Here is a 22334-nt window from a genome sequence, read left to right as displayed (position 1 = left end):
TGGAAAGTTAACTTTCTCAGATATGCCTAATCAGTAGAATTCAACATTTGGAGGCCAACCAATCACGTTTACTTAACAACTATGCCTATACTTACTTTAACGAGGAATCCCCTCAACGCTTGGATTCTGGTGTTACAGTGGGAGATCCAGTGCTCCCCAGAGCCCTTTGTCAAACTGCTGGGGTTAGGATGAGCAGTGCTATCCATTAGAGCTACCTGTGATGACGGAGGAAATGTCCTATCTATCTCTGCACTGTCCACTATGGAATCCACCAGCCACATGTGACTGTTGAATACTTCCGAGATATGATTGGTACATCCAAGCAACTATATTTCTAATTATATGTAATTTTAAGGAACTGAAATTTAAATAATCACATGTGGTTCCTCTTTTGGACAGTGCAGGGCTGGAACTCAGCTCTGAAGTGGTAAGAAGAAACACATGACCTCTTTGTTAAGCACAAGGAACCACAGTGCAACCAAAACTTGGTTTAATCTGATTTGGGAAAGAACCCAGAGACAAGTTGCTAGAAGCAGCCAAATTCAGAGCATCTGAACTTGTTGTGGAAGAAAGTCCATTGGCCCTGTGTCTCATTTCAGTGGTAGTTTTAGGGCACATAGCCATACCTTGGTGGAGAGAATGTGATGTGGAAAGGGAATACAACATGAAGTCCCGGCAGTATGGCAGACAGAATCTACATGCTTCCCCTCTGACCCTCTTCCGACCCAGCACACACACACCACAGACATACAGAAAGCCTGGGTGGGTTAGGACGATAATGTGAAACTACCTAGCTGCATATGAAACAAATAAAGGAAAATCCCCGAATGAAGAGGTCACTTAAAGCCAGAGCTGAAAGCTCACTGATAGGACAGCAAGCCAAAGAGACTGGGTTTTTAATGCCCACACAGAAAATGGAAACAAGCCCCTCCAGGAAAGGAGGGCAAGAGAAGGCTCTTTGGCCCAGGGAAGCGGAGATAGAAGAACATACTCCTGAGAGATAGATGGAGACATGAAAGAGATGAGGTGGAAGAGAGAAGGCGGTTGCCATGTAAAGCAGGATGTGCCAGGCAAGTACTAACAACAAACCAGAAGCAAAACACATATGACCCATAAGACCATATGGCAAAGTCCGTATCCTACAAAAGGTCTTTAAGGAAAGAAGGATAGTTTGGGATAAAGAGGGTCTTTACACGGTGATGATGGGTGTAATTCATCAGGAAAATGTGGCTAACAGTGTGGCCTCAGAATACGTCAGAGGACAGAACTCTCAGGGAGCTCAAGACCCCTTCTCTCCTAAGAAAGACAAGTTAACACTGGCACCAAACCTATTAGCTTTTTCATCCCTGAGCAAGGTTTAGGGTAGTAGGATTAAGCAATTGATCTCTCTTAGTCTTATATTAGGAATGTTCAAGGGTCAACCAGATGGTGTCTAAGGTCACTTCCATATCTAAAACTCCTCTACTCTACGAAGCATTTTGGGAGGGTATGAGTTGATCTTTCCTAAGTTTTCCTGAGTACACCCATGAGGTCTTAAGATGATGCATCACCCATTCCATTCAGATTTCCCCAGATTGCCAGTTGAGGTGAACTCAATAGTCAGAGTCAGGGCTGAGGGCATGTGCCTGATGCCTGAAGTGGCTGACTGTGGCATATGATGACTTCAGACACACTGTAAAGTATACCCAGTGCTAGGGGACTGGACCTAAACCACACATGCACACCCAGCTCACTCTTGCACAGAACCAGCCCTGTTTAGTTGGATGTTAACATTGGATCTACCCAGACTGCATTGGACAGACGCCTGTGGCTGGCTTCATGGACTCATCCTCCTTGGAGTCTTCCAGAATACAGATCAGATCCTCCCCCTGACTGGATGCTGCCCATCAGACATCCCATGAGCATAGGCTTAGACCCGTCCTCATCTAGGTAACACACCTGACCACACCTGTGTAACTTAGCCCACACAACAGGTCTTACCAGGTGATAGTCAGGCTCCCAGATACCCAGCAGCTGGTAGAGATATGACGTTTTCAGAAAGCCAGGCTATCTGGTGTTCACGTTTCAGGAAGTCGTGTCAGGAAGCCCTCTGCCTTGCCTCCATCCTGTGGAGGCCTAAGTATGAGCTGTGCTGCTTCCACCATTTTCTTTGAAGAAACACAGCCACCCATTGTCTGAAGTTCTGTGGCTCCTGCAGGCCACCCCAGACATACCCTGCCACAGCCCTACTTAGATCAGAAGGGTAGAGCCATGGTTCCATCTCCGAGCTGACCCCGTGGGAGAATTGCCTGCACCTTTGGTGGTTTGCAGCAAGAAGGGCCCATAGCAAACGCATTCCGAATGATGCTCTCGATAGCTCTCTGTTGCATTAACTGACTATGGCCCCCTAAGGCAGCCTGGATTTATGCAGTTTTTATTAAGATAGGAAGTATCGTATTTTTGTTGACCTTCTTAGAAAGGGGCTTCTAGACTGAAGAGGCAAGCAGCCCCCGCCCCTCAAAGGCTGTCATCTACTATGTGTTTATTGGCATTGCTCTTAGAGTGCCTACAACTCAAAGGGCTGTTGTTGGGGTTTTCTAGGGGACTGAATCAGTCACTCTTCCTTGCCTCCAGCTTCATAGCTCAGTGAGAAATAGGAATGCAGAATCTCTCTAGACTTCAGACCTCCACAAGACAAGAGAAAGTCTGCAGAGTAGAAGCGTAGCCAGGTAGTAGGCTGCCAGAAGAACCTTGTCAAGCACAGAGCACATGAGGGCAGGACACATGGACAGTGAGCCTCCCTCAGGAGGAAAGGGCTGGTGGGGAAAGCTTTCAGCCTCTCACCTATTAGGTGAAGCACCCCTCTTTTCATGGGGAGCAGAACGTGGAGATAGCAGGAATTTCCTCAAGGCAGCAGGAACATTGAGGATGTTTCTGTTTTGCAGAGAACTGGGGTAGAACACGGGGAGAAGGTGCGAATGGCTCTTTCTATTTCTACAATGATTATTGGAAGAGAATCTGGACAAAACTGACTCATCCAATCTTTTGTTGTGCGTGTATGGTGTTAGGCCCCACACTAGATACTGAATGTGTAATGATGAGAAAAAACTTTTCCTAAGGAGCCCACCATCTCATGAGAGAGACTGACCATAATCAAATAATCGCCCTAAGGAATAGTGAATAAAGAGCATAAGGCATCACAGTCTCCTGCCGTATGCCTCAGGTGGGCAGCGCCTGTCATTGAGATAGCAGAAGAGTTCCTTTGGATTAAAAGGTGAAAGTACCTGCAGCTCCTCAGAGACAGAGTACCAGCTGCTGCCTACAGGGTGGAGGACAGAACTACACCCACAGCGCTGATGGAACAAAAACCAAGGAAGCAAAATATCCAACAAAGTAAAATCCAGTTTGTTGTTAGCACCCATGCTGGTCCCCCATCCTATGACAGGCCCTCTCTGTGCCTACAACAGAGCTGGGAATGGACCTTGTTCCTGGGAGCAACGTGGGAAGGGTTTTGACCATCTTGAAAGCATTTACCCCAAGAAAGTTTGCTATAACGATAGATTTGGATCTTTTCTGTGACCAAATCCTGTCTCATTATCAAATTACATTCGACTCAATAAAAAAAAATAATAAGTTCTCATGCCTGGGATTATCAAAGTGAAAGTGATATTATTTCATTGTTTTGGCTCCCTTTCAAGGGTCTCCTCTGAGTCGAATATGCTCATTCTCTGTTTGGCTTTGGGGATGTGGTGAGGGGTAATTCCAAAGCCCTGGCCAGTGGATTAGTATTTCATACTGAGTTGGTGAATATGGGCGCAATAAATCATTTTTAATCTGATTAACAAGCACAGTAGTCCTCCTTGTATTTTATCCCCTGCATCCATCACTTGGTTCAATTTCTGTTTCTAAGACAAGGGATAGAATCAGACTATCAGAAAACAAAGCCCATCCCGGAGGTAACAAGATGTCCAGAGTTGGGGGTTGAGAGGAAGAAGTTGCAAAAGCAACTTGCATGATTCCCTTTGCTGTCCAAGAGAAGTAAACAAGTGAGCATTATTGCGTCTATACCTCGTGTCTCTTCACAGACACAGAATATTTACGTCAGCTTTTATTTTTGGTCAAACACTTACTCATTGGGCATCTACTTTAGCTCAAGGATCTTCCTCGGATAGGAAATCTTACAGGATTCGATTAATCTTAAATAGTGTTTTTGATTGCTTTATTTTTCACTTAACAAGGAAAACAAAATGACTGTGCAGGGCCCAGGGTAGATTTTGTGAGTTCTAACATGCCTCTGACATTTCTCATTATCCCTGAGCAGGGTATGAGAGGTACAATGCCATGCGAGCAGACCCAGCACTTTGCTTCCTGGAGAAAGTCGGGATGCCAGATGAGAAGTCCCTTTCTGCAGAACAGGGTGTTACGGATGGGACCCCAGACATTCCTGACAGGTGAGCCATCTGTGATATGACATGTTACGCCATGAATCTCTGACCCCCTCTGTGGATACCCAGCATTCTCACAGTCTCTCCCTCACAGCCCAGCATCTCCCTTCAGTCTTGCCATGCTGGAACCGTTCTCCAAAGTCGCTGCATTAGTTACATCCTGTTACGCCTCAGGCCTTTTCCTTAACTTCTAAGCACTTTGAACCAAACACCAGTTCCTGTACTTCATGGGTTCCTCGAGCTGCCCACCATCCTACCCTCCTCATCTCTTGTCTGGTCAGAGGATTCTTGAGGAAGAATTCAGACCTCTCATACCTGGTGGAAAGCTAAGAGGCACTGCAACTACGGGCTTCGTGACCTGAAATGCCTCAGATGAAATTCTGGCATTATTTAAGAATGCATTATCCATGCATAAGGTGAATTTAGGAGCCACTGCATGATGGCTGTGGCATCGAGGCCTTGTTTATGGGTTGTGTACAAAAAAGTATAGAAGCATCTCCTCTGGCTGAGTTTTACTTACTGTTGGCATAACCCCCAAATGTGTAAATTAATTAGAAAGCTAAATAAACATCCAGGAACTGTGAACTCTGGTGCTCCAACACACACACACACACACACACACACACTTGGGAAACATTGTATGTATCTCTTAGCTTGGGTTTGGTAAGCTTTGAACTGATCTTCTTCCCAAAAGTAGCAGATACTGCTTTGCATTGCCTAGGGCTGTGGCCAGACCTCGCCAGGAGGGCCTGCAGTGCCAGGAGCTCCTAACCACCTGCTAAGGCCAAGAAAAGGTTGAAATGCATTTTCCATCTGTCCTTAACCCGTGATGAACACTTTAGCTACCATAACACTCTGTGCTCCAGAGAGAAATTTCCTCTGTGGAGACTCATTTGGAGAGATGTTAACAGAAGCCCAAGTGAGTGGGGATGCTAATGGTAGATGTGGGGGGACACGCTGCGTGGGTAAGGTACCCAAATGTGGTGGAAAGCTTACATTTTTGTCGGGCGTCTGTTCTTTCTGTGGTTAAGCAGTGAGAGGTAGTTAAGGTAGGAGAGAGTCCACTGCCTCCAGAACCTGAGCAGCATCGATGAGAATATTTGAGACAGGAACATTCCAAAGTCAATGTAAGACAAATCATGAAAAAGATCGGCATCAGCAATAGTTAAGCTGACAAGACAGAAGACTTTAGGCAGCTGAGCTCGAGGTAGGTGTCTATTGATGAAGAGGGCACAGTGTCCTTCCTTCCTAGCAGTAGCAGCCCCGCTCCCTCCTGAGGAAGTGACTGCCACCAAATAAAGGATTCTGCCTGAAGCTTCACCCCACTGTGGGGGAAAGGGGGCCTGGGGCACTTCGGGACTCCCTAGATTTGCACGGCCTCAAGTCTCGAGTCTGTTCTTTTATTAAAGGCCCATGTTCAGGTAACTCTCGGTGGGCAGTAATGACCTTGCTTGTGAAGTATCACTGTCGAATAGCTGGCCTCTGAACTTGTCTGAGTAGATCACCTCCTGCTGAAGTCTCAGTTGAGTGCAGGTCCTTGCCCATAGAAGTTATGACACTGGTAGAAACCAGGATTTTGAGGCCTGTGGGCAAGGGATCCACTAATTTTCCTTTCGGTCAGTGATTTAGGGGGTTTTCTTGCAAGCATTCCAGTTGCAAAATAGCTCCTAGGTGGTGCGTGATGCTTTTTATTTTACTTTTATTCAGAGGCAACATGGATAAAGAAGACAACACTGAAGACAAGTTAGATGGCCTGCAGAAGCAAATGGTGAGTCACAGGTGCTATGTTGGTAATCCACACGATCTTCAGTGTTGAGAAACTCCCCATCTTGGCAGTGAGCTCGGGGCGCTTGATTGCAGTCCTGCAATTGCATTGCATTTTGCCCAGCATTTTAGTGTAAAGTTTATCAACATACAGACTGCATTGCACTTTTATTCTAATGAAAGTTTTAATTTTAATATAACTGTAGATTTTAGATGCATTATAAGATACAATACAGAGTGATCCCGTGTACCTTTTATCCAGTTTCCCCCCATGGGAACATCTTGCAAAACTGTAGTACAGTATCACAACCAGGATGCTGACATTGTTAGTCAAGATACAGGACGTTTCTGTGACCACAGAGATCCATCGTGTTGCCCTTTATAGCCATAGCCCTTTCCCTCCTGCGTTTACCTCCTTTGTAATTGGTGGCAGCCACTAACCTATTCTCCATGTCTGTAATTTGTTATTTTAAGATTATTTCTTAAGATACGAACTAAGAATTTAAGAATATATATATTATTAAATGGAATCATAACAATAAGGGGCCCTTGGGGATTAGCTTTTGTTGCTCAGTGTAATTCCCTATAGACTGCTGCAGGTTGTTTTTTGTAAAAGTAATGCCGTCCTTTTCGTTGCTGTGTAGCAGTCCTTGGTGTGGATGTCCGGGTTTGTTTTACCATTCATCCACGTGCAGGATACGTGCGTTGTCTCCAGTTTTTGACTATTACAAATACCTCTATAAACATTTGCGTACAGATTTTGCGTGACTGTACATTCCTGTTTCTGTGGCATAAATGTCCATAAGTACAGTTGCTGGGTGATAAGGTTACTACATGTTTAGTTTTTTTTTTTTTTAAACTGCCAAGCTGTTTGCAGTGTGGCCATACCCCTTCACATTGCCGCCAGCCCCGTAGGAGCGGTCCACTTTCTCCTCATCTTTTGTTAGCTTTTGGTGTTGTCACCACTGTAATTGAACCATTCTGATAGGTGTATAGTGATATCTAGTTGTAGTTTTAATTTACATTTCCCTAATAGCTAATGATGTTTAACATCTTTTTGTAGGTTTAATTGCCGTATGTAAGCCTTTTCAGTGAAACGGTTCATGTCTTTTGCCCATTTTCTAATTGCATTGTTTGTTTCTTTGTTTTCCTATTGGTATTTGAGAGTTCTTTATATATTCCAGATACCAGTCTTTTGTCAGATATGTGGTTGGCAAGTATTTTCTCCCACCCATAGTTGGTCTTTTTATCCTATTCACATTGTCTTTCACAGAATAACAGTTTTTAATTTTGAGGAAGTTCGCTTACCAATTTTTCTTTTTATGGGTCGTGCTTTTGGTTTTAAGTGTAAGAATTCTGCCTATCTGTGGATCTCAAAGGTTTTCTTCTATATTTTCTACTAAAAGTTTCTTAGTTTAACAAGTAAATCTGTGGTCCATGTTAAGTTAGTTTTCGTATAAACAGAATTAGATTCAGGTTCTTTTTTTAACCTGTTGCTGTCCAATTGCTCTAGAACCATTTGTTTTAAAGAGCTATCTTTTCTACATTGCATTGCTTTTGCATCTTTGTCAAAATATCAGTTGAGCGTATTTGTGTGGATCTATTTCTGGGTTCTCGATTCTGTTCCATTGTTCTATTTGTCTACTTCTCTGCCAATAGCATGTAGTATCAATTATTGTAGCTATATCATAAATCTTAAAATTGGATAGACTGATTTCTCCCACTTCTTTTTCAAAATTGTTTCAGCTTTTCTCGTTCCTTTGCCTTTCCGTATAAATTTTAGAATACTCTTATCTATATCTACAAAAGTTCTTGCTGGGATCTTGCTAGGAATTGCATTAAACCCATGTATCACTTTGAGGAGAAATGACCTTTTACTATATTGAATCTTACTATATATCTCTCCATTGATTTCGATCTCTGATTTCTTTCATCACTATCTTACAGTTTTTCAGAGAACAGTTTCTGTACATGTTTGTAGATTTACATCGAGATACTTCATTTCCTTTGGTGTGATTGTAAATGGGATATTTATGTTTATCTTGTATCCTGCAAACTTGGTCAACACAGTTTCAATTTAAGGTGTTTTGTGATTTTCTATGTCAACAATCCTGTCATCTGCGAATGGGGGTAGTGTTATTTTTTCTTTTCTGATCTGTATGCCTTGTATTTCTCTTTCTTGCCATATTACACTGTCTGAAACTTCTGGGACTGTGTTGAATGAATGCTGAGAGCAGACATTCTTGCCTTGTTCCTGATACTAGGAGGAAGACATTTAGTCTTTCATTGTTAAGTATAATGCTAGGTCTAGGTTTTTTGGAGGTGATCTTTATTGAATATGAGGCATTCCCCTGTATCCCTAGTTTTCTGAGAATTTTTATCATGAATAGATGTTGAATTTTGTGAAATGCATTTTTTGCACTGATTAATATGATCATGTGATTTTTCTTATTTAGCTCTTAATATGGTAGATTACATTGATTGATTTTCAAATATTGAATCAGCCTTGCATCCCTGGATAAACTGGGATAAATGCCGCTCAGTCATGGTGCATATGATTCTTATTGTTAAATTCTACTTGCTAATATTTTGTTAAGGATTTTTGCATCTATATTCATGAGAGATACTGGTCTATGGTTGTCTTTCAGTACTATCTTTATCTGCTTTTGATATCAGGGTAATGTTAGCTTTATAAGTGAATTGGATGTTACCTCCAACTGTTTTCTAATAGAGGTTATCTATAATTGGTATTAATTTTTTTTAATGTTTTGTAGAATTCTCCCATGAAACCATCCTGGAGATTCCTTTTTGAGGGAGTTTTAAAATTATGAATCCAACTGTCTATTTTATATTGAATAACTTGTAACAGTTAGTGTTTTTTAAGGAATTTGGTCTATTTCATCAGGTTGTCAAATTTGTGTGTTGTTCATTGTATTTCCTTATCCTTTTGAATTGTAGTGCTGTTCCCTCTTTCATTCCTGATACTGGTAATTTGTGTTTTCTCTTTTTCTTTATCTGTCTTACTAGAGATTTGTCTATTTTATCTTCTTAAATAATCAGCTTTTTGTTTCAGCTCTTTGTCTTCTCTTTTAAATTTCATTGATTTTGGGGCACCTGGTGACAGTTGGTTGATCATCTGCCTTCAGCTTGGGTCATGACCCCAGAGTCCTGGGATAGAGCCCCATGTCAGGCTCCCTGCTCAGCAGGGAGCCTGCTTCTCCCTCTCCCTCTGCCCCTCCCCCATGCTCATGCTCTTCTCGTGCTCTCTCTCTCAAATAAATAAAATCTTAAAAAAATAAATAAATTTCATTGATTTGTCTTCTTTATTACTCCCTTCCTTCTGCTTGCCCTGGTTTTATGTTCCTTTTCTTTTTCTAGATTTTTGGAGTGGAGCTTAAATTACCATTTTGAGACTTTCCTGCTTGTTTAATGTATGCATTCAGTGCTATAAATTTCCCTCTCAGCATTACTTTAACTATGTCCCACAAATTTTGCTATGTTGTATTTTCGTTTTCATTCAATTTAATGTATTTTTAAAAAATTACTCTTGAGACTTCCTCTTTGATCAATGGATCATTAGACCTGTATTATTTAGTTTCCAAGTGTTTGGAGATTTTCCTATTTTCTCTTTTCTACTTCTAGTTTGATTCTATTGTGTTCAGAGAACAAACTATTATTTCAGTTGTTTTAAATTTGTTAAGGTTTGTTTTATGGCCCAGGACATGGTCTGTCTTGGTGTATGTTCCATGGGCACTTGGAAAACAATGTGTTTTATGCTGTTGTTGGGTGCACTTATGTTGACATAATTGCGTAAATGTCAGTTAGATCATGTTGATTGATAGTGTTGAGTTCTTCTGTATCCTTGCTGATTTTCTGTCTGGTTGTTTCATTAGTTGCTGAGAGAGGAGTATTGAAGTCTCCAATATAATTATCAATTTGTCTGTTTCTCCTTTCATTTGTATCAGTTTTTGCTTCACATATTTTGCAGCCCTCTTGTTTGGTGCGTACATATTTTGGCTTGTCTTCTTAGGTAGATTGACTCTGCTATTATTATGTAACGTCCATCTCTACCTCTGATAGTTGGCTCTGCTCTGAAGTGTATTTTATCTGACATTAATATAGCTACTCCTGATTTCCTTTGATTAATGTTTGCATCTTACAACTTTTTCCATTCTTTTACTTTCAGCCTACTTTTATTGTTATACTTGAAGTGAGTTTCCTATAGACAACATAGAGTTGGGTCATACTTTTTAATGCATTATTCCAATCTCTGTCATTGTGTTGGTATATTCAGCCCTTAATACTTAATGTAATTATTCAGACAGTAAGACTTCAGTCCAATATTTTATTTTATTATTTTCTCCTATTTTTGATTCTCTGTTTTCTTTTTTCTGCCTTTCTCTGGGTTACTTGAACACTTTTATGATTGCTTTTTTATTTATCTCTGTTATCTGTTATCTATATTGTTTTTTTAACAGCTTTTTGATAGCCCTTTTAGAGATTTTATTATATATACACAAAGTATCACAGCTGCTGGTATGATCATTCACCAGTTCAACCTTACTACTAGTTTTGTTTCTTTACCCTCCCCCCATTTTCAATACAGTGACCTTAAGTATTTCTTCCACATACATTTAGAACCATATCAGACAATGTTACAACTTGTGCTGCAACTGTCAGTATGATTTAGAAAATTGAAGAGGAGAAGAGTCTGTGGTATTTAGTTGTATTTTGTTTACTGGATTCCTTCTTCTTTATGGTGTTCCAAGGTTTCTTCTTTCCGTTTAGAGAAATTCCTTTAGCCATTCTTTTAGGGTAGGTCCAGTTGACATTTCTCTTAGCTTTTCTTTGCGAATGAGAATTCCTTTAGCCATTCTTCTAGGGTAGGTCCAGTTGACATTTCTCTTAGCTTTTCTTTGAGAATGTCTTAATATCCCCTTCATTCCTGAAGAATATTTGCACTGGATATAGGACTCTGGGATGACAGTTCTTTTCTTTCAGCTCTTGAAAAATGTGCCACTTTCTTCTGGCCTCTGTGGTTTCTGATGAGAAAGTTGCTGTCATTCAAGTTGTTTTTCCCCTATAGGTAAGGCATCATTTCTCTCTTGCTGCTTTCAGGATTTTTTTCTTTGTCTTTAGTTTTCAGAAGTATAGCCATGATTTTTTGTGTATGGATTTCTTTGACTTCATCCTTTTTGGGATTTTCTCCACTTCTTGAATCTGTAGGTTTAAAACGTCTTTTGCCAAATTTGGAGAGTTTTCAGCTATCGTTTCTTCAAGCCATTTCTGTTCTCCCTTCCTCTGATGATATGAACATTAGGACTTCTGTTACAGGGACACCTGGATGGCTCGGTCAGTTAAACATCTGCCTTCAGCTCAGGTCATGCTCCTGGGGTCCTGGGATCGAGCCCTACATCAGGCTCCCTGCTCAGCAGGAAGCCTGCTTCTCCCTCTCCCTCTGTGTGCTCACTTTCTCTCTCTCTCTCTCTAATAAATAAATAAATAAATCTTTTTAAAAAAAGAAGAAGAAGAACTTTTGATACAGTCCCACAGGTCCCTAATGCCCCCTTTTTTTTTTAATCTATTTTTCTGTTTTTCACATCGGGTACTTTATATTTTTGTGTCTTTGAGTTCCCTGCTTTTTTTCTTTTTCTCCTGCATTCTGCTATTGAGACTGTCCATTGAGATTGAGTTGTTGTTTGTTTTGTTTTGCTTTTTAGGGTTCTTTTTTGTGTATTTTTCAAATCTAAAATTTCTTTTTGGTTCTTCTTTGGATCTTTGTTTCTTTGCAGAGATTTTGTTTTTTCATTTGTGGCGAGCATGTTCAGAATCGCTCATTTGATGACTGCTTTAAATTCTTATGTCAAATTCTAAGATTTCTGTCATCTCGGTGGTAGCATTTATTCTTTCTCATTCAGTTTGAGATCTTCCTGTTTCTTGGTATGATATGATAAGATTTTTCACTGTAATCTGGACATTTTGGTATTGTATTGTAAGACTCGGGATCTTATTTAAAAGTTCTGTTGTAGCTGACTACCTCTGACTCCTCTCTTGAGGGGAGCGGCATAGGGGACGGATACGACCTTGCTGCTACCAGGATGGAATAGAAGTTCGCGTTCCCAGCCAACCCCCAATGAAACCTGAGGGGGATGTTTCTTACTATTGCTGGACAGGAGTGGAAGTCCAGCTCTGCCCATGGTCTTTGCTAATACCATGGGTGGGTGGGGATGGGGACCTCATTATTCCTTCTCACAGATGAAAATCCCAGCTCCCTACTTGGCTTTTTGACATCACCCCAGGACGGGCAGGAGGTGCCCTATTACCACCTGGTGAAGGTGGAAGCCAAGATTCTCCTCCTGGCCTTTGCTGGCATGGATGTGTTGAGCCAGTTTTTTGTGTTCTTGGGCTGGAGGATAGTGGGTATTGTCTTAACATTTTGTATATTCCTAACCTGCTTTTTTCCTGGTCCTTTGCTGAAGAGAGCAGGCTTTTCTTGGGGCCTTTTTTTTTTTTTTTTTTTTTTTTGTCTGTACCCTTTGGCATATCCAGGTAGCCAGCTTCTTTCCCTCCAAATATACAAGGTCAAAAAGAAAACCGTGGAACTCACCACTGACATTCCTTGGGTCCCAAAGTCCCTAGTTGGTTTGCCTTCTCTCACCTTTCAGAGTTTTCTTATGTTTGTTTCATATATAATGTCCAGGGGTTTTAATAGTGCTTAGAGTGAGGAATAGGGAAACATGCATTTTCCCAGAAGCAGAAGTCTGCATTGCATTTTACAGATGAGTTTCTGGGGCTTTGCATAAGCAGACTGAAACCTTACCAGGGCCCCAGCACCATTTGACCACACATGTTCTCTGGCTTTGAGTTATAGAGCAAATGAATCTGGTAGGATTTCATGGATTCTGAATCCCAGAGGTTACTGTACAGTTGTCCCCAACTGAATCCATTGCCAGGATATTCTCTCATCTTCTCTTCATCACCACCCAAAAGTTATCAGTTCTTTTCTTTTGGTTCTAGTTGGGAGAATGTGTGGTATTTACTTTGGCTCCCGTCAGCTCTGATTCCTATAACAGCAACAATGACATCACTTCCCCAAAGTAGGAAATAATAATCAAAGATATGTTTCCATATCTCCCCACGGTTTGAGAAGCAGTGGATTGAAGCAGATCAGCATGAAACCTCTGACCCTGACCTAAAGGAAGTTGGGTTCTGATGTCAACAGTTGAAGTCCAGGTTCTGCCATTCTGGTCCCTAGCTTATCCTGTTACTCCTTTTGTCTGGAATTTGAGATGTGTCATTCCATAGAAGCAGTTCAAGTACCAGAGAAATGCAAGTCATACCTTATACTTAATGGAACTTTACTTTTTCCAAAGCACTTTTTCCATTTGTTGCCATCAATCCTCACCTCCGCTGAGTACAGTAAGCACTTCTGATGTTCCTGCCCTCATTGGAGGGCTGCGGACCCTTAGGCCCGGGAGCTTTAAAGGACTTGGCCCCATTCGCACTGCTACCAGGATAGAGTTCAGACTAGATATTTTCTAGATATTCTTGTATTATGTTCTCTAATCAAGTGTTGTTTTCACAGCCTGTAAAGTAGAAAGGATTTTAGCTGTACGCGTGTGCTGCTTCTATGGAAAGGCGGCCACAGCCGGCCCGGCTCTGAAAGCTGTTCGCCGTCAGGTTTACACACTTAGCTGATCCGTCTTTGATCTTGGAGAGATCTGGGCACCGAAGGGGTTGTGGCAGAATTGTAAAATAACTGAAGTTCCCATACAGTAGGGTTAAACTCCTCTGGAACTACATTTTATTCACTTACGAAATTAATGCCTGTATTATTTATTTTGCTTTTGAAATCCCTAAAACCTGGGCTGTAGAATATAATCAAAAGCAGATAGAATGGGGCGTGGCTTCTCCCAGATTTTGAGGTGGACAGATTATAAATAGATTAAGCTTGACATCTGGTCCATGTGCTAAAATAACAGATGTAGAGGAACAGCCAACATCTGAACCCAGTCTGCTGTCCCACCCCTGCTTCCCTCCCATCCCATACCTCCTGCCCCAACCCCAAAGACACTGGTTGGGTATTTCCTTCTCCCAGTTCTGTTCACAGGCAGATCAACAGGCAGGGCTAAAGATGCCCAGACAGCCTGTATCGTCTGTAACTAGGACTTCCTCTGAATTAAACACACTTGGGCACAGACAGGGGACGGTTAGTCTGTTAGATTGGCACAATCCCAGTATTGCAGGGAGCCCTAACACATGTCTGAGTGGTCTCTGAATGTTCTATCCCCTCTGCAGTCTTGCCATCAGGGGTCATTCCAGGTAGGTTTAGGTAATTCCGGGAGTCCGTGGGAAGAAGAAAAAAAAAATGTGCTGGCTTCCAAGGAAACTCCTTATACTGTCCCAGAAATCTGACTCCTGGTTGGTTCCCTGGATTCTGTTTAGTTTTCTTCTGGTGCTGCAAAGAACAAAACTGTTCTTTCTCTCTTCCCTGATAGGATTTTAAATTCTTGAGGCCAGCTAGCTACCTTCATGTCTTTAAATGTCTCTTCAGGTGAAGGGCCCCTAGTTCCTCTGCCTTTCTTTATATTGCATCGTCTCCAGACCCTCGCTGTTCTGGTGCCTTCCAGAGCACACTATAGCTATTGTCCTCTTAAAATGTGTGGGTCGGAGAATCAGAATGTCAGAGTTAGAGGGGACATTTTAGATGATCTAGTTTACTCCCTTCCCCCACACTCTCTCTGTTTTAATACCAATAGAACTTTGATTGGTGAACAGTTACAGATTTCACATGCAGCTGGAGTCAGTGAATATGCAGAGACTTCCTACAGCAGTTAGTCAGAAAGTTTACTTGTGTTTGGAATGGTCTGGAACCTCGAATTGTAAACAGAATCTCTCTGCATCACACCTCATATGATATAGGGAGAGTAACAGCTCTTGTAACTGAGATAGTGGTAAGTGGTGGCCCACTAATACAGTCACGTCTTCTAATCAGCGTGTCCTGTCCTTGCTCTGCAGCTGGGCCTGCTACAGGTGCTCTCTGAAACAGAAGGTCTGTACACGGAGGATGAAGTCATAGCCAGAGTGAGCTTGGGAAAGCTCTCGCGAGAAACTTAATGCCTAAAATGGTCCAAATCCCGTTGTAAGAAAAATTCAGTTAGGAAGTGAACAATTACTCTATTCTTACAAGTTCAGAGTTTGAGGGTTCTCTAAACTCCAATAGTAATATTTGAATGTGGAGTACTTCCAAGCTAACAAAGCATGTTTCCCCTCCAGTTAGGTGTTACTCTTACCCCATTCTAGAGAGGGGAAGCTGAATTAGTTTTCATCAGCTTCAAAAAAAAGTCCTACTGGCTAGAGGACACAAGAGCTGTGTCTCCCCTACTCAATCTTTTTCTACACCCTGCTGTCTTTCCCTAATAAAATCCTTGAGTTACGTTAATGACATTTGATGTGTACCTACTTTCTACATGAAGTTTATGCGAGAGTAGAATGCTTGGGTTTTTTCCTGCAAAATGAAAGCCACAGTGGGATCTTTTTAAATCTGCCTCTGTACATCCTGTTACCTCTCACAGAGAGCTCTTAACTTCTCCTGGCCAACTCCTCTTTGTGTCCTTCAGTAGGAAGCTCAAAAGTCACCTCGTGGATGTCTTTCCCCCTCTTTGATTTGGGTCTGGCAGAGTTGGTGACTCTGTCTTATTTTCCCACTGTGTTTAGGAGCAGTAATCACACAGCACGGCCAGTATTTTTCAGCCTGTCTCTCATGACCACCAGACTGGGCTCTGGAAAGACCAGGGTTCCATTTTTTCCTGGCACTCAGGGCGTACTTGTTTGCTCAATATAAGAGGACAGCTCCTTGCCTGTTGGGTTGATCCTAGGGTTTCGTTGGAGCACAGAAGAAATTCCTTGGGTCTGCAGGTCCCGCTGGGTCTGTGCCGCAGCTTCCACCACTTCATCAAGACCAAATCGGGCAGGCAGCCAGGTCCAAAGGGGCCGGCCACAAACAAGGGAGCCTGCACCTTCTGTTTTCAGTACCTAGGAGTCTGTGCATGCCACTACCCCAGTGGAGAAGTGACGTGTTTGGACTTAGTTAGTGAACACTGCTCTGGATTCGGCGTCCTCTGTCTTCCTCCTGCCGGAGGCAGTGCTGCCCAGTGGTGAGAGCTCCTCCTCTGAAGTCAGATCTTCTGGGTTTGTGTTTTGGTTTTTTTTTTTAATTTATTTATTTTGATGTAGTGTTCCATGATTCATTGTTTGCGTATAACACCCAGGGCTCTATGCAGGACGTGCCCTCCTTAATACCCGTCACCGGGCTAACCCATCCCCTCACCCCCCTCCCCTCTAGAACCCTCAGATCTTCTAGGTGTTAATTCCACCTTCACCACTTAATAACTATGTATGATCTTAGGTGAGGTGATCATCCTCCCCATTCCAGTTTCCTCCTGTCAAAACGGAATAATGAATAAATGATGAGTAAGTGGAAACAGCATCGAAAGCACTCGGTGTAGTATCTGGTGGCTCGCTGACCCAGGTCCCAGGAGACCTTTGTGGTTGCTGTTGCTGTCCCCTGCGTCCTAAAGCCTGCCTTACAGCACGCCATGCAGGTGGAAGATGGGACCAGGGAGGGGCTACGTGGTAGTTGGGACTGTTTCATTAGCATTCCCGTAGTCCCCGCCACCATTTATGAGGTGTTTGCTTCAGGCCAGCATTTGGTTAAGCACTCGACATAATTGACTCATTTGTGCCCCACAGTCACCCTATAAAGTATTATTACCTCCGTTTTGCAAATGAAGAAATGAGCTTGAGAGATGAAACAACTTGCCCACGGCCAAAGAGCCGAGGACCCGTCAGACTGCAAACCACTGCACGCTCCAGATGGGGAAATCGCACAGTATAACCAGTTTCCTTTGTGTTGTTTGTTGTTGTTGTTGTGTTTTCAGTTTCCTTTGTTTTGCGGTTCTTGTGGTCAGCACTCTCTGGACCCTTCACGCTGAAATGACAGATTCACACCTCCTCTAAGATGAATACTTCTTTCATACCGATTCACAGTCTGAGAGAGCAGATGTTGAAATACTAAACGCTAAACTGTGTACTTCAGCCGCAGGGCTTTCCGTGTGCTTCCTGTGACCCCAGCCTGCCGCGGCAGCCGCACATAACACGTGCACTTTGCATCAGTTATTAGCTAAGGTTATGACATCTTTTCCACTTGGGCTGTTGATGAGCCGAGTCCTCTCCATTCTGTCATTTCCAGAGAGAGGAGGTGCCTCCGAGAGAGGGCAGGATATACAGAAAGGCACTTGCCGATACCAGAATCTTGCCGTACTCGTGTTGTTACTAACTATGCAGCAACAGAAACTTCCCCAGAAGGGAAACCTGCAGGTCATGCATGTCTGCCTCCCACGAAGCTGGGAGTCACCGTGTGGATCTGGGGTGTGGGACGGACGCCCGAGTTAGCCACCCATCAGCGTAATGAGCACGGTAGCTCTGGCACCTGACTCCTACGTTTTGTAGGCTCTAGGATGTTTCTCAGCCTGGAAGTGTCTGTAATTACAAGTTTCTGCATTCAAAGGATCTTTGTGGATACTGTGAGGATACTCAAAAATATTCTTGGGGACAGGAAAGGATACAGGGCATGGTTGGTAGTTTTTTGCTTATTTTGTAACCACCCAAGTAGTGGGGGAGGATGAGGTGGCATATTTAAGTCCCACTCCAAAATGGCACAGTAGATGAGCCTGAGGTTGCCGTCTCTTCACTTAGATGGCAAGAAACCGTTTGGGCCAAGGAAGAGAGATTGAACTGGTGTTCTCCAATTCTAAATATGTTTCACTCTCCAAAACAAAGCTTCAACCCAGACTCCCGTTTTGCCCTTTTTTGGATGGTTGGCGTGGTTGAAAGTGTAGGCTGTCATCAGACTACGGTGTTTGAAACCCAGCTGTGTGACCTTGAGCAAGTTACAGAACCTCTCCAGGGCTTGTTTTCCGCATCTGTAAAATGAGGAGAGTGATCGTTTTACCTCATGAAGCAGTTCTGAGAACTAAAGGAGATTAGCCACGTAAAGGGTTTCACAGGGTCCTCTGTGATGTTAGCTATTATCACTATTTTTAAGAGAGAAAATGTGCCCCTGCTCTCTGCCTTTTCACGGTTTTCTTTTTCAGCCTCTTCCATTGTATTAGGGACCTAAGAGAATGGTTAGAATTTTGACTATTGCCAATCATAGGTGTCACTCCGTTCCTACTGAATCTAGATCCCTGGTCTGCTGGTCTGTGCTGTGTGCACTCTTCCAGGAGGCAGCAAACGTTTCCTGTAAAGGACCAGATAGTGAATCTGTTGCATATTCTTCTCCCTCTCCCATTTCCCCTTTTCTTCTTCCCCTTCCTCTTCTTTTTCTTCTTCCCTTCAAAGGTGTAAAAACTCTTCTTAGCTTGAGGGCCACACAAAAACAGTCTGCAGACCACAGATTGCTGACCCTCCCTAACATGGCCAAAGTCTCCAGTCCTGGGGTTATTCTCTTCTGTCATTGAGGTCAAAAGATGCTAATCAAAAAGACAGTAAGTTTTCATGTTAAAAATGGGGTCCAGTTGAAAAATAGCACTCTCTCTTCTCCCACCCCCAAACTCTCCCACACACCATATATAAAGAACTTCCAGAGTTCCCTTCTGAGACCAAGAAAGGGTTTGTAAAGGAATCCATTAGAGCCAGTTTGACAAACGCTCCAACTTGGATAAGCTCTGTGCCTGTGAAATTACTCCAGATTCACTTGGAGACTCAGTTGTGATTTTAATTTTAAATTCCTGGGGGTTTTGCGCCATCAGGTCTCATGTCTGGAGCAGTCACATTTTAGGACAAGAGCATCTGTTGCTGTGAAGTAAGCTAACTGTAATGAACATGAACATCATACTTATTCCACAGCAAAAAAGAAAGAAACCAAAATGCAGGCACAACCTTTGTGAAATGACAGTATTAAATTGCAAGAGATGATGGTAACGCAAATATTTAAATTCACAACTAAAATAGTGCTTGTAAAATGTAATTGCCAGGGAGAGCATGCCAGCTCATCGTTCTTTCAGCTAATTCTCTGCAGACAGAATCATTCGTACAGTCCTAGTTAAAAATGCTTATTTTAAATAAACTGCTTTCTGGTTCTTTTAAAACTGCACAAGTAAGCTTTATTGACCGGGGACGATTAGGTCTTTGAGGTGTCCATGGGCAGGAGAGATCTCCTGCTGTATGGGGGCCGTCTGAGCTGGTTTGTCTTGGGCTGCAGCTTTACTGATGGCGTGGCTTCCTTTCTCCCTAGGAGAGTTCCCGTGATGGAGGTGATGGCATTTTTGGCGAAAAGAAGGATGACAGCCAGGCAGGTGAGACTGTGTCCTTCTGAAGGCAAAGAAAAGTAAGGTCCCAGTTTGTAGCTATCCTGGAGTTCACATGTAATAAAAATGCGCTTTTTTAAGGAGGCTCTTTTAGAAAGCTCGGTTGACCTTCATCAGGCTCTCTTGGAGTCACACATGGAGCTTGAATGGGGCTCTGGCAAGCTTCCGCCACCTGTCGTTGGAATTCAGAAGTGAGATTAGTGATATCTGAGGTCAGGATGGAGTCAGGGAGAGGAAAAGGAATTGTGGTTTCATTGATTTATTATTTATTTAATTCATTTGGTGGGAGAAACGTTAGGGAGGGTTGGTTTGATGTGGTTTGTTTTTTTTTTTTTGCTTAGTTTTTTCTGAATTCGAACTTAACAAAGTCTTTGGCAGTTGGAAGACCCAGCTACACAGAAGCCCATAGTTGTATATGGAGAAGGCCACAGAGGGCCTGCTCATTCCCATGCCTTAGAGCAAGGTCCCTGAATCTGTTCTGCCACCGTGGACAGACATATTTGTATGTGAGAGATGACAGAGCCAACCACAACCGAAAGCTGTTTCTAAAGCAGAATTGCAACCCTTCCGGCTCTGCCTAGCTCCTGAGCCGACTGATCAGGTCCTTGAGTCAGCTGTGTTCTTATTTAAACAAAACAACAAAAATAGCCACCTTTGTTTTGATTCTGTTTGTAAATACTAATATCCTCACTGATGTTTGAAGCCCAGGATGGCTCCGACCCAGACAAATCACCCTGGCCAGTTTCATCTGCACTCACGGCTCGCCTCAGACGTCTGGTCACTGTGTACCAGCGCTGTAACCGCAAAGAACTCTGCCGACCAGAAATCCTGGGACCAGGTAACCAAGGATACTGGGTCCAGGAAGAGATGTTCAGGAGAACCTCAGAAATGGATCTCATCAACAAGGAAGCTCAAAAGAGGTAAAAGTCAGTGACCCAAAGGGCATATGGAGCTGCCGACGAGTAAAGGTGACAAGGGAATGCTGATAGCTAGAGACCAAGTGCATTTAATGTTCTCATTGTGAAGTTAGGTGGTCTCCAGAATTAATTCAGTCCAGCCTCCAGGGATGGTATTGTCGTGCTGGCTGGGGAGTTGACGAGATCTAGGAAACCCTTTTGTTCACAATTCCCAGACTTCTGTGATTTTCCAACTTGACCCTCTTCCTTAAGTTGGACCCCAATCCCTGGAAATGTGATTTAAAATTAGCATATATCAGACCATGTTCTTCTACCAGTCCTTATCAAGCCTTTGAGAACAGGAAGTACTATAAAATGCCAGCCCAGAGGGAGGGGGATAAATTATCAGGAGTTACTTGCCCATCTGAGAGTTACACCAAAAATGGCTACAGAAGGCCAGCACAGGCTAGGAATGATGCCACCAGAAAAAATCAACAAAGCTGTAGTTCTTTGAATCTTTCTATTCACCCTTCTGATGTAACAGCCAGTGAAGTAAAAGAATACCAAATAGAAAAAATAGCGAATCCACTTCTGTGTACACCTTCTGACTTTATGAAATTTGGGAAAATAGGTCTCCCATCTTTCACAACTCCAAAGAGAAGAACTCGAGCCCTTTTTCCCTGCTTCTCACTCCTCCACTGAGCCCTTCACCCTACTCCTGGCCTAACTCCTTTATGAGGCTGTCCTCATATTGAGGCCATAAAGACTATGGGCAGGGTATAATAATCCAACCACCTTCCATCATTATCTTAACCCTACAGGATGTAGAGGCTGGAGAACCTTAGTGTCCTAGATATGGGCTACCTGCCTAAATAAAACCTGGAAGAAAGTCAATGTGAAATAGGGGTCAGGGGAGTTGTGTGGCTGGGGGAGTCACTTCCCTTCTCTGGACCAATCTCCTCATCAGGAAAAGAAAGGGGGTGAATTTCAGGTCCCTCCAGGATTCTGATTCTGGTTGTCATACAGGGGGCAAAATCAGGAAAAATATTTAAGCACACAGAGTATTTTAAGATCCTCATCTCCCATCAGCGGAAACAAACGAGGTAATCTCTAAAATTAATGAATCAGGAGACAGCAGGTCTGCACACATGACTTAGAAATAGATAAATACCGGAAGAAAAAGTTGAGAGATTTGAAAGTGGTGGTAGGATAATAGGCTGTTCTCATTATAAGCCTCTCAGCCCAATTTAACTTAAATAAAAGTAATTAAATAGGCAAACCAGGCCCACCTGCTTTCTTGACTCCATGGACTCTCCTAGTAGGTGCTCAGTAAGTAGTTGTTGGCTTTTTTTTTTTCTCTTAAGGGAAAACAGCTCACTCTCCCTTTCTGATTAAATCCCAAGGTGGACTAGGAGAGAGCAAGCCGACTTCTACAGAGCAGTGTCCTCCTTTGGGGTTGTTTATGATCAAGAAAAGAAAACTTTTGACTGGACACAGTTCCGCATCATTTCCCGTTTGGACAAGAAGTCGGATGAGAGCCTGGAGCACTACTTCTATAGTTTTGTGGCCATGTGCCGGAACGTCTGTCGTCTGCCCACATGGAAGGATGGCGGTGAGAAAGCTCTTTGTCCGTATGTCCCCAGTGACACAGGGAAGGGGCATGTTTATTTTCAAGGTACAGAATCACTTCAGGTAATCTTGATTATAAGAGTAGAGTCTACCTGAAGAATTCAGGTAAAGACAAGTGGGTTTTTACAAATTCATGAACTGCTCATTGGGTCCACCCTCATAAAATGAAATGTCTCTCCCAAAACGATGCAATGTCAACAAAAATTGAAATTCAGATTAACACCTCACAGAGGAGAGGCTACTGTTAATTA

General features: G+C 42.8%; 1 protein-coding gene across 5 annotated transcripts in view; it reads left to right on the top strand.

Moving 5' to 3' along the window:
* CHD6 (chromodomain helicase DNA binding protein 6) overlaps nucleotides 1-22334 on the top strand; it is a 195950-nt gene that overhangs the window by 153231 nt on the left and 20385 nt on the right. For all 5 annotated transcript variants that reach the window (XM_035006336.1, XM_035006335.1, XM_035006337.1 and 2 more), the window contains 5 exons: nucleotides 4301-4430; nucleotides 6132-6192; nucleotides 19486-19546; nucleotides 20262-20478; nucleotides 21858-22066. In XM_035006336.1, the coding sequence (XP_034862227.1) occupies nucleotides 4301-4430; nucleotides 6132-6192; nucleotides 19486-19546; nucleotides 20262-20478; nucleotides 21858-22066 (678 nt within the window). The remainder of the gene's footprint in view (nucleotides 1-4300; nucleotides 4431-6131; nucleotides 6193-19485; nucleotides 19547-20261; nucleotides 20479-21857; nucleotides 22067-22334) is intronic.

This window comes from Mirounga leonina, unplaced genomic scaffold (genome assembly GCF_011800145.1).
Source record: "Mirounga leonina isolate KUSES-001 unplaced genomic scaffold, KU_Mleo_1.0 Mir_150, whole genome shotgun sequence".
NCBI lineage: Eukaryota > Metazoa > Chordata > Mammalia > Carnivora > Phocidae > Mirounga > Mirounga leonina.
The sequence above is the reverse complement of the archived record's forward strand: the minus strand, read 5'-3'. Positions and strand labels throughout refer to the sequence as shown.